Below are 12,943 nucleotides of genomic sequence, written 5' to 3'. Positions count from 1 at the left end.
GTCAGTACCACAGAATGAAAAGTAAATTAGAATATTTACGTGAAAGAAAAAAAACTGAATGGGGGATAAAAGAGCAACATTACCATCTCACATTATTTCTGGGCTCCTCAAAGCATTACTTTCTAGCATGGTCTTTTTTTCAGCATCAAGTAGGAGGGCTCTGCACAACACTAACGAATGTTTAAGAGGAGTCAGGGGCTACTCTAACGGAATAAAGAGCTAGCTAGACCCTAGAAGCTGACCAGCAACGGAAAACACTTTAGCTTTATTGCCTTGTTTAAAAAAAAAAAAAATCCTTGCTGTGGTAAAGTAAAAGCTCTCCGAGAATACATTTAATAGCACCCTCTCTTTAGAGAGGTTTGTGGCAAAAAAAAAAAGACAGAACTTAATATCTGTATGATTTTGAGCTAAAAATTAAAACCAAATTTCAGTTTTTCTCATTTTAAGTGTTCATAAATACCAACCCTACTTATTTCACAAAGTTATTATTTATTCATCCAACATTTGACAAATATTTAATAAATCCTTTTCTTTTTTCAATCCAGATGTAATCCTTGCTACAGACCAGGCACTACTGAAAAGACTATGTGTGAATATATGAAAAAGTATTTCATATGCTAAAAAAGGCTATAAAACCAAATTATTATGATTAATTACAATTGTTATGTTATTTATTCAACCCAAATGGCCCCTGAAATAACTATACTTAGGAACTCTTCTGTGAAATTCTTATATATCTAACCTTAAGAGAAAACTATTGCCCAAATAAACTGGCTTAATTTCTTTTCTAACAGAATTATTAATGAAAGTAAAGTGGGCAAAATAAGTTAGGCTCCTGTTATTATCTCTGCCACTTTCCTAACCCTTAGCCCTTATAGAAGATGGTAATAAGAAATGAGGTAGCCCAAGGCAATAAAAAATAGAGAAAAACAGAGGCTAGGCAAATTGGTCTTTGCATAATCATGAGTTAATTGTTGCCCAAGCTGATATCTTTCCCCTGAGGGGCTAGAGATTTATACAAAAACTCAGACTAATAGGAAAAGTCATTTTGCTTCATCCACCTGCCGTGATGGGGAGAGACTCAAGTTTTCCCATTTATCATTTTCCTTTCTTAATTTCCCTCAAAGTATATGTTAGTGATACTTTAATTTAAAAAAAAAAAACAAGCAAACAAAAACAAACAAAACACAGGGAAATTTCCTTCAAAGTAGAGAGAAAGGGGGAACCTCCAAAGAATCCTACAGTCAGTCATGTACTCCCCGAATGCAAACTAGGTTTTCTATACAGTTCATACACCGCCAAGACATAACAAATATCCAGCTGATCAAAACAGTGCTTGCTTCATGGTATATTCTACCACTGAGATGACACTAGAAGCCAGAGCATGGCCGAGGGGTTGACCTTAAAAAGTGAAAACCATATCATACTCTTTATGTCTTATATTGTGAGAATAATGTATAAACAATAATTCAGTTGACATTTTTTTAAAATTGGAAAGATAGCTAGTTATTTTTAACACCTATCTAAGAAAATAAATGTTGTGACCTGGTGTCACAGACTTGGAATATCCTCAATAAATAGTCATTGTTGTGGAAAGGAAAACAAACCATAAGAAAAAACTTGGAAAAATGAACAGGACTATGGCTGTAGAAAATTATTGGTTGGTTTGTATTCTCTACCAATTCTCAAAAATTACAGAAACTTTCGACTTTAGTTTTTGACTAAACCTATATTATTAATCTTTATCCCTTTAAAATGAAGTCTTGAAAAACTGTCCTATTCTTCCATGTGAAAACTAAATCATCTCAGAATTAGTAAAATAGTGAGTGAATATGACAAAATTACAAGTCATGAACAATAATAACCTGGGTCTGGGTTCCTTTTTCCATCAATTGGGGATACCAGCACCTGTCTTGCGAGGATAGATTAATATGCCAGGTACCTATCAGAGGGCTTAGCACATGGCAGGCCCTCAGTAAAGGCTAGCTGCTGCTGCTGCTGCCACCACTGACCAATAAATGAACGCTTAAACCTGTGGATTACTTAAGAACAAAAACCCTAGGGGTTTGTTGGCCTCACATCCTATGACTGTTCACTCCAGCCTCCTTAGGAGGCTGGATTCTTGTGGCTACCCAGTACATGTGACGAAGAAAGAAAATGTAAAGATGCATAAGGAAAAAAGGCAGACTTCCAAGCAAAGTCAATACTTATAAAGATTAAAACCCTCTACGAATAGGAAAATAAATGGAAAGGGTGAGAAAATAGCTAGCCACCTGGAAAGGGATAGACAGCTTCTCCCACTCTGTACTCTCGCCCTCCAGCAGACACAAGGCTGGTCAGACAGGAAGGGATTATTATGAAGGCAGGAGAATGGCGGAGGTGGATGTTTCTGAAACGTAGGGAGCTCCCATTTGGGCTTGTGAGGCGGCTTTTGGGTTCCTTCCTGGGTATCAGTGTTAACTTCTATTTTGAGGGTAGAGAACAGAGCACAAAAAGCTGAAGCAGGAAGCTGGGGGTTTAGGACTTAAGAGGCATAACAGAAACAGGCAAAAGGGGAGAAAAGATGGAAGAAATCAAGGTGTAAATTCTATCAGGGAGTAAATGGTATGCATTAGGCTCAATCATCGTTTTTGCCTTGTAGAACTGAGGAGAGTAGTGAACCCCAAGCATATTCTAGATTGTCCTTCAGACATTATTTCTAACAATTTTTAAAAAACTGACAGATGATATCAGCCAGTTTAAAACAAAACATAAAACGTTAATTTGCCTTCCTAATCCAGTGTCCCACTTTCTCTTCCTATTCATATACTAAGCATAAAAATTGATTTCTATTTCATCGATTCTCAAATGATAACTCATTTTTTAAAAGTGCATGGGGAGAAAGAACGAAGGGACTTTTCTATGCCAACAAAAAACCTTACAGTGTGAAAACTGGATTATCACTTAACTAATAATTCCAGAGGAAACTAAGCACTGAAGAGACTCATCAATTCACTTGTATTACTTCGTGCTCATGCATAGCAAGCTCACTGCTTTAGCCATTAAAGATCAACTGATAACTACAGTAAATGAGAATAAAAATGCCTAACATACAGTTTTTAAATAGTCACAAAACTTATAGTTTTATAAACAAAATAGAAAGTTATAATTCTCAAACTTCTGACAGTATTAATCTTTTCAGTTTAAAGTTATCTTCATAAAAATTTTAACAACTTTTTAACCAAAAATTATCACTTAATTTTTGATCTAAGATCAGCTATAAGAAAGACACCTAAAAATATCATCAAACCAAAAAGTATAATTTATTACTGAGAAAATCCTTCTTTTGATCTTTTGGAATAAAGGGCACCAGTATTTCAAGTCTTTCTACAAAAAATATACCTAAAGCATTAGTGTGATTTTTTTTTCTCAAAAATGGAGTAATTTGAATTTGATTACTTTTGATAAGTAAAATCTATTAATAAGATGTAACTTAAAAAAATAATGTAAAAAAATATTAATTTCATCTCATGAAATGAGAATGTCATCACTGCAAACCCGAAATACACTCAGCATTATGGATGTGTATTACTAGGGTATGAGCAGAAAAGAAAAACAAATTAATAAAACATTTCAATTCTGCACCTGTTAGAATTAAACAATGATCACAAAAAAAACCCTTAAAATCATTAAATGGATGAACTGGAAGTCATTAGTAGTGTGACACCCACCTCCCTACTGTGAAAAATGTGTTGAACCATCTTCACTGCAGACCCCAAAGAGTCTCTTCCAGGAATGAAATAAAGTTGGCTTGACCTTAGCTGACAAAAAAGCTTAAAATATTTTTCAGAGCTTAAATTTTTCAAAACCCATATACAGTTTCCAAAACCAAAGAAGCAGCTGAATAAACTTTCAACTTCAGGCATTTTAAAAGCCAAGATTTCTAAGGTTACCAGAAGAACCTCCCTCCACCTACTTAGATTACAGCTTCAGCAGTTCCTAAGCACAGACGTAGCTGCTTGCTCATATCTAAACCTAGAAACTGCATTCTTCTCAAAGGGAAAACTGTGACTAAGTGTCAAAGTCTTAGGAGAGTATGGGGCATCCTAGAGGTCAACATGAGCTCACACTATGAGGAGGCAAAATCATGGTATTACTAGGAGAAACCTGAAGTTAAAGAAGAGAATGATCTAGAAACGGCAGTGAAGAGCAAGGTTATTGCTAGCCACGTTTTCCATTTGCCACTGAAGCACTCAGACATGCTGTGAAGGTCTTGCATGCTTCATCATGGAAGTCATAATAATACAGATTTATTATAGTGAAAACTATATTAACAAAGAGACCTAGTTCTTAAAATTCTGGAGTAAATAAGTGGTATCAGCATATTGTTGTATAGTACAGTAAGTCTTGCTGTCACCTACAAATAAGACTATCGCACTAATTATTCCCAAAGGAACATAACATTTCGCTTCATTTGAAAAGAGATCATTTCATTTATGCTAAGGTCCTGAATTTAATGAAATTTAACAGGGCTTATATATTATGTTCTATTGTCCATGTCTGAAGATATGATGTGACTCCTCCCTTCCTACCTCTCTCTCTCTTCCTCTATACGTACATACATATACGTACATACATACACACACATAGGCATAACATTGAAGTGTCCTCTAATCTAGCATAATCCCCCACCATTTTTTTCCCTTTCATGACACTGACACTTTTTAAGAATGCAGGCTAATAGTCCTGTAGACGTTTCCACAAGCTGGGTTTATCTGGTTGTTTGCTAATGATTATATTAACGTTAACCATTTCTGGCAGAAGAATGCATGGGTCCTGTCGTACGCTTCCCATTGCATCACATCGGGAGGCACAATGTCAGTTTTTAAGCACAGAGTCTTAAGGCATGGCGCCAGTTTCCCCAATAGATTTATGTGTTAGATAAATTTGGCAACAGTGTTGAAATTTAGATTTTCTGCCAAATATTTCCAGCAATCTAGACCAAAAAAAGTTTTTTTTCTCTCTCTCTCTCTCCTTAGATGTTCTTGACACAATGTTCTTATTCTCCCAATATATACGGAATAGCATAGTAATCACTCTTATTTTGATTATCAGCCACCTCACTGTCAACTCATGATGGCATAAGCACTCACTGAAATTAATTTGGTCGCAGGCATGCACTGACTAATTCATGATTCCAAACACAGTATCAGGAGACACTCAGCAGCATATTACACTAGTAAATCACACAGAAGTAACTATGGATTTGCTACCACGCAAAAATGTTAACACAGTCTGCTTTTAGCTAAAGCCACTGACACAGCATTATTCTTATTCCAAATGCTATTTTAGAATTCCTGGCTTCAAACAGTATCTAACATGTCTAACATGTCTTAAGGAGTATTATATAAGGAGTATTATATAAAGGAGAATCTACTTTTTCTTAAAGGAACTTATATCAGTACAATGATGGGCAAATAGGACCATCCTCCTTAAGAGTATTAACTAAAATAAAGATCCTCCAAATTTGAGGTGGAAAAAAAGTATGTTTATGCTTACCTCACAGTGTAGTATGTACATATTGTATATATGTACTTAATATGTTAAATAGTAAATATTTTTAAAACTAGTAGACACATTAAATTCTAAGCCCCTTAAAAGAAGTTTAGTAAAAACAAGTCATACCTGAGTAAAAATATTATGTGTTTGGCTTAAAATCCACCTGGCATCAGCATCAGGCGCTACTACTAATTTCAGGGTCCCAACATAAACGTCGGAACATAAGGTCCAGAAGTGCTGATCTTGTAAACTGTACACTCCTTGTAACTGCTGCACCTAAAATATAAAGAGCAGACATTAATATGAAATCCAGTATAAGTACCCCCTGTCACTTAAATTATTATACAATCTATCAGTAAACATGGACTCTATCCTCTAGTAAACAATGGGAGAATGTTTGAATTAATTAACAAATACCTACTGAGTACTCATTATTATCCAGGTACTATGACAGCTGTTTGGGAAATATGAAGGAACACATATCAAAATTTGTAGGGCACAGCTTAGAGAGTGCCTGGAGGGAAACTTACATTTTCAACTACATCAATCAGAGAACAAATATAAACACAAGTGAGCTAAGAAAGTACAAAAAGAACAAAGTAAACTCAAAGAAATAAGAAGGAAGGAAATAAAGGATAGAAATCAATGATCCAGAGATTTAAAAAAATGATAGAATTCACATTATCAAAAAACTAGTTGTTTGAAAAGATTAATACGCTAAAGTCAGTGTTTCTTAATGGGGGTATACTGTGGACAGGACAATTCTTCACTGTGTACAACTAACTCCCAGAAACTATGGGACCTCTGCATCCGCAGGCCCCAGGGAACTAAATGCCAACATATACCCTTCCCCAAAGCATGTGACAACCAAAAAAGGAAGGACATCTCTAAGTTTTTCCAACAGCTCCTTAAGGTTTCTACAGCCTTAGGTTGAGAACCACTGGTGAGACAAACTCTGATGGACGTAAAAAAAAATAAAAGAACCTGCAATTAAAATACAAACTGAAAAAAGAGAACTACTAACAAGATTTTAAAAATCATAAAAGGAAATCCCATGACTACTATACGAATGTATCAATATGTAAATATACAAAACATTACAACTAAGCAGAATCTAAACACTTCTCACCATCTCTACAGCTATCGGCCTAGTTGAAGGCCGCATTATCTCGAGTCTGGATTATTGTAATAGCTACTAACTGGTCTGTTTCTAGCCTTGCACCTCTCCCATTGATTGTCAACACAGTAGCCCAAGTGAGATCCTATTACTTGAGGTCAGATGCCGCCACTCCACAGTTCAAAATCCTCCAATGGCTTCTCATCTTACTCTGAGTAAAAGAACCAGTGCTTTCACAAAAGACTTGCATGGACCCGAGTCACCTTAATCGCTTCACGTCCTACCCTTCCTTCACTTGCTCCCTCTTTCTCAGCTACACTAGCCTCCTCACCATTCTTCCAGAAGTCAGGCACACTCCCTATCTAAGGAAATTTGCTATTCTCTCTGCCTAGAGTGTCCTTCCTTCCAGATTTCTACAGGGTCCACTTTGTTTGGCTCTGTACTCAAATGCCATCTTCTCAGGAAGCCCTTCTTGCTGTTACCTTATCTAAAATTACGACGTTTTCATTTTTACATTTCCCTGCTTTGTTTTACTTTGCGGCACATACTGTCACACAACACATTATTTATATTACTTATATTGTTTATTGTCTGTCTTCTCTGGCAGAACTCAAGCTCAATAAGGGCAGAGATTTATTTTTCATTTTTTCTTTTTTCTTTTCCCTGTGTCCCAGCGCTTGATAGAACCAGAGGACTGGAAGCCGCTGGCACCGAAGAGAGGATGCCGAGGGCCTTTCCCTCTGCCTCCACACGTGACATGCACCAGACCGCTCCACCCATCCCCGCCAAGAAGACGAGAGTCATTATTTTTCTTTTTTATGTTTTATATCCTCAGCACCTAAAACGGTGCCTGTTCCAAGTAAGTGCTCACTTAAATTGTGTGTGTGTGTGTGTGTGTGTGTGATGATATGTGTGTGTGTGTATAAAATGAACAAAAACACGATTTTGGTGCTTGCTTTGGCAGCACATATACTAAAATTGGAATGATATAGAGAACATTAACATGGCCCCTGCACAAGAATGATATGTAAATTCATGAAGCATTCATATTTTTAAGGTAATCATTTCACAATGTACATGTATATCAAAACATCATATTGTAACATCTTAAACATATATAATTTTTATTCATCACTTTTATGTCCCTAAAGCTCGGAAAAAAACAAATAAAAAATAAAATCAGAAAAAAAAACCTACAATTTTGAAAACAGACAAAATAGATGAACTTCTGGAAATACAGAAAATGCTATAATGCAACAACGAAAAAGAAAATGTGAAAGAATCATTAAGATAATAAAAGTTCTCTTTCATAAAGCCCCAGTCCCAGAGGGCAAACTTTCAAGGAACATATGACCTGATTTAGTTTTTCCAGAAAATAGAAGAGATGCTACCTCAAATTAGTAAGAAATAATCTTGACCCCTGACCAGATAAAGATAATAAATCATAAGCTAATTTCTCTCATAAATTAAATGAGCTAAATCCAACAGTATATTAAAAGATAATATATCATGATTAAGTTGGGTTTATCCCAAGAAGGAGATAATAAGCACCAGAAACTCTATTACTGTTATTCTTTAATAATGAAGCAAAGGAGAAAAGTCACATAGTCGTTTGAATAAAAGCCTTACAACTATTTAATAAAATTCGACACCTATTTATGATTAGGGAAAAAAAATGATTAGAAAGAGACTCTCTTAACTTAATGAAAGCTATCTACCAAAATGTACAAAAAATATTTAAAGAAGAAATCTTCAATGTATTCCCTTGAAGATCAAGAAAAAGACAAAAACGCCCATATGCTCATATCACTGCTATTGTTCAATATCTCTATATAGCTCTGGCGGGGAGAAACTAAGATTAATACTCAGAAGTTAAAATAAAGGCTCACGTAAAGAATTCTTTATAACAATTACAGCACTTTAGAAAGAGAAAGAGGTTATTCCGTGAAGGGATTAACTACGATTCCTAGAAATGTTCAAGAAGCTGGATGATCAACTGAATGTCACAGAGATTCTTGCAACAGATAGAAGTCTACACCAAATACATAAAATGTTTTGGTATTCTGAGATTCCCTGATTTTTAAGCAATCTATTTAGGGTGTTAAGATAAAGTTGAACTTACATCGATCAAAAATATTTATTTTTATCAGAATTTGATGAATGTAGGCATCATTTTCTATAAACTCCAAGAGTTAAATTTGTGGGAAATTTGTGAAAAACTGGTGGGAAATTTCAGACAATACCCACTGTGCCCTTTTGAAAAACTGCTGTACTGAGAAGAGGTCGAAGTGAACTTTCTCTTCCTCTTTCAGGATACTGACAACAGAGTGGTTTGAACCTGAGATCCCTCTACATTTCACTAAATGGCAACATCACAGGCTGGTCCACTGTCAGTCAAACAACCACCTGACTGAACCGATTTCGTCTACTACTTCCACAGAAATAGCAGCACAAGGACATTCTTGCAGTTATTTTAAAGCACAGATGAATGATTCCTACAGAAACTGACCTGAATTCTCCTCAAATTAAAAAATGTGGAGAAAGTGCAGTTACAGATGAAAATCTGATGCTTTTCTGACTCTGTGGTATAATAGAGCATGAGCTTTAAAGTCTGAGCAATATGAACTGGAATCCTGATTCAGCCACTAGCGTTTGTGACCTTGAGTGAGTTACTTACATTCTCTGAACCTCAATTTTACTTAAGGAAAGGAAGATGGAACTTGGCCTGTATGGTTATTGTTAAGAACAGAAACGATATGTGTATCACTTAGTATTGGGACCAGCTTATATTAGGAATTCAGTAAATCACCCCTTTCTCTTCCACAATCATGCTGACTGGTCCTACCTTAAAATCATAGCCACAAATGTCAAAAGGAACACTTCACTTTCCTTATACCAAAAAAAGACTGTTTCAAAAGACCTTCTTTTTCCTCTGGCCTTCTAATCTCTCTCTATGATTACACTGCCTTGTAAATCACAGAGAAAATAGAAGCACACAGAAAATCTCTTATCCTGTACCAGCAAATCCACCAGTGGATCTTCATGTATGTCAGCACTTTCTGCCTTCTCTCAGCGGATACAGTACCACCGGCTCCCATCTACAGTTAAGTCCTCCACAGCGCTTTGGGGTCTATCCTTTTTCACCTTCTCAAAAACTTCATTCCTTCATTAACCCCCTTCACTACCATAGTATCGATTTCTTCCTCACAGATGGACTGTTCCCATCAGTAACAGCTCCCGAACTGTGCTGTGCAATATAGAAGTCACTAGACACATGTGGCTAGATACATGAAAATGGAATTAAACAAAAAAATTAGTTGCGCTAGCCACACTTCAAGTGCTCAATGGCCATATGTTACTTGTGACTTTCATGTTAGACAGTGTAGATTGTAGAACACTCATATTATGGGGGAAAATTCTATGGGATAGTGCTGTTCTAAAATACTCTATTTTAAAACAAACAAATACCCTCTCCCCGATACTACATCCATTGCCAAGCTATCAGTTCATTTCTTAACTCCCTTGAACAACACTTCTTAAAAGAGTTGTTTATAGTCACTATCTCTACTTCCCCAATTCATTTCCTCCTTAATCTACTAAAATCACTGATCTCTCCATATGTACTAAAAATGCTCTTATAAAGGTTATTCACAATATTTGTGATGCCGATCAGTAATAACTTCCCTATTCCTACATGAACTGCCTCACAGATATTTGGCACAGTTGATTACCACCCCTTTCTTTGGCTCTGTGATACTACAAATGCTCTATCAGTTTTCTAGCTGCCTAACTAACCGCTCCCTTTCCAGGCTGCCCCACCTGTGCTCTAAATCTGGAGTTGAAAGTTGAGTTGAAAGAACAGAGCTTAATTCTCCCAAGGTAATCTCATACAATCCTAATGTTTTAAATGCTAATCATATATTGATGACTCAAAACTCTTTCTAGTCCTAATCTGTCCCTAAACACTGATTTGCATATTTAACTACTTAACTGACATTTTCTCTAGAAGTGTAGAAGGCATTTCAATTTTAACAAATCTAGAGGAATTTTCCATCCTCAAACCTGCGTCAACACGACCTCAAATATCAACAAATGACACTGGCACCTACCTCAGTACAAATCGACACTTTTTCTTCCCTCTGCTAATACAATCCATCTCCAAGAGCTTATCCAAAATGTCTCCTTCTCTCCATCTTCATTGTGACCACTGGAATCCAAGCCATCATTTTTCCACTAAAACCTCATAACTGCTTTTTTTTGCTTTCGTTCTCCCTAGAATTCATTCTCTAATAGCAAGCAGAATAATCTTTTAAAAACTTTAAAAGCTTTATGATGCTCTCCTTGCCTAAAAACTTTCTAATGCTTCCTGTTGAATTAGAATTAAATCTAAACCTCTTAGTAAGACCAGAATCTCTGCATGATCTGTCCCCTACCACTCTCTCCAAACTTCCCAGCCACTCTTCCCTTTTTCCTGCTTCAGCTTCAGTGGCCTTTTCTTTTCTGTTCTTCAAACACACTCAATTAGTTCCACAGCAGAGCTTTTGTGCTACCATTTTCCTTTGACTAGAGCTCTCTTCTCCTTGTCATCAAGACTTCGATTTCTTTGACTATGACTTCTTCAGTAAATCTAATATAGCCATCCGTGTCTACTACTTTGCGTTGTTTTATTTCTATTGCAGTAATTATCATTGATATTTTACTTATTTATTCTTTCGTGCCCATGTTTCCCCTCTAGACCATAAGCTCTTTGAGAGCAGACACAGTGTCTTGTCTACCATTACATCCCTAGGGCCTCAGAAGAATATCTAGCACAAAACAGGAGCTCAAAAATATATGTTGAATAAATGCTAATATCATCTGCTATTCATAGCCATATTTTAAAAGAGTTGCTTGATTTCTAGACGAGGACAATTTCTACCACATTTTCTTTAATAAAGTTCAATATTTTCCAGTGATTTTGTTGTGGTTTGCATAAATGGCACTCATGGTCGGCATTCAGTCTTGGAAGAAACACTATATTACACACACATGCTACCCATATTTATAAAAGTTTAAAAACCCTAACAGCTTGGAAGCAACATGAAATCCAATGGTTGGGAAGCTTTGAAACTTACCCTCTGATAGCACTGAGGCAGAGTATTTTCCAAAAGGGGAGGAGTTCTCTGCATTAATATTCCAACGGACTCTCTTAAAAGAGGAATAACACTAAAGAAAAGGAAGACAATGAATTTATTAAAGCCACATTCCGACAATCTCATTCTACAAGAAAGTAATAATATTCTGATAAATATAAGATTTATCAGAATAATATGAGAAAAAAGAATCTAGTCACTGTTCCAGATTTTTTACGTGATCAATGTTATCTGAAATAAAAGAGCTAAATAAAATGTATCAATGTATGAAATACTAAACTTATACTACTGAATAGTATTGAAGCATCTAAAAAGCTAACATAGCAGTCGTTCAGCCATTATTTAAAATATGACTTCAAATGGCCAGAATCTTCCAAGGTAATCTATAAAGTATATATGGCCTACTGCTCCTTAACATTTATCAAATATTTACATGCATTTATCTGAATGGTACTGTTAAGAGAAATACAAAAAAAATTTAATATAGTATATATTAGTCCATTTGTCCAATATTTTCCTAACCCGATTATACAGCAGTCTTCTTTCATTATTTAAAAAATATAGAAGCTGGCTATAACCACAGATCCTGTGACTCAGCACCTCTAGGGACAGGGCCCAAAAGTCTGCATGTATTGATATAGCTAGTCCTCAACCAGAATTTGGAAATTACTGCTTTAGGCTATTTAAATGATTAAATGTATAAAATAATACTGTAATGGTGAAGGTGACTCTAATGCAATAGTTTTCTAAACTAGCTACACATCAAATTCACCTTAGAGCCTTGTTTGTTTTCACTTCTGATATCTTGAATCAGAATCTTTGGCGTCTACATTTTTTAAAAGCTTTCCAGGTGATTCCCATGAGCCAGGGCGCTGAGGCACTGCTCTACTGCTTGAAGGAGACTGAGAGGGGAGGTCAGAAACAGCTTCATTACACTTAACAGCTTAAGCCAGTGCTCTCTTTTAAACTTGTAGAATCTCAAAATTTCCAGAGTAAAACCTCTCCTGAGTATAGCTGTAGGAGATAGAAATAAAAGGAACTTACACCTTTCAAGGAAGGTAGAAGTTGAAGTATAACTTAAAAGATTAGTACTGTCCCTGACAGATGGAAAAAAAAGAGGAGATATTAATGAAGACCCAAAAGAACAGAGACAGTT

The 12,943-nt window shown here is 35.8% G+C and overlaps 1 protein-coding gene and 2 non-coding genes across 3 annotated transcripts in view; 1 reads left to right on the top strand and 2 right to left on the bottom strand.

Annotated features, from left to right (window-relative positions):
- Positions 1-12,943, bottom strand: part of SLC30A7 (solute carrier family 30 member 7) — a 51,907-nt gene that overhangs the window by 3,301 nt on the left and 35,663 nt on the right. The window contains 2 exon segments of the mRNA XM_039869585.1: positions 5,665-5,814; positions 11,770-11,860. Coding sequence (XP_039725519.1) covers positions 5,665-5,814; positions 11,770-11,860 — 241 coding nt within the window.
- On the bottom strand, positions 7,319-7,454 carry LOC120607994 (small nucleolar RNA SNORA57). Its single transcript, XR_005654282.1, has one exon. It is a non-coding gene; the product is annotated as a small nucleolar RNA SNORA57 (small nucleolar RNA).
- LOC120607989 (U6 spliceosomal RNA) lies at positions 7,604-7,710 on the top strand. The gene has a single exon (XR_005654280.1). It is a non-coding gene; the product is annotated as a U6 spliceosomal RNA (small nuclear RNA).

The sequence above is a fragment of the Pteropus medius genome, unplaced genomic scaffold (genome assembly GCF_902729225.1).
Source record: "Pteropus medius unplaced genomic scaffold, Ma_sr-lr_union100, whole genome shotgun sequence".
NCBI classification, from domain to species: domain Eukaryota; kingdom Metazoa; phylum Chordata; class Mammalia; order Chiroptera; family Pteropodidae; genus Pteropus; species Pteropus medius.
Note: the sequence above shows the minus strand (reverse complement) of the source record. Positions and strands in the feature narration are given on the sequence as shown.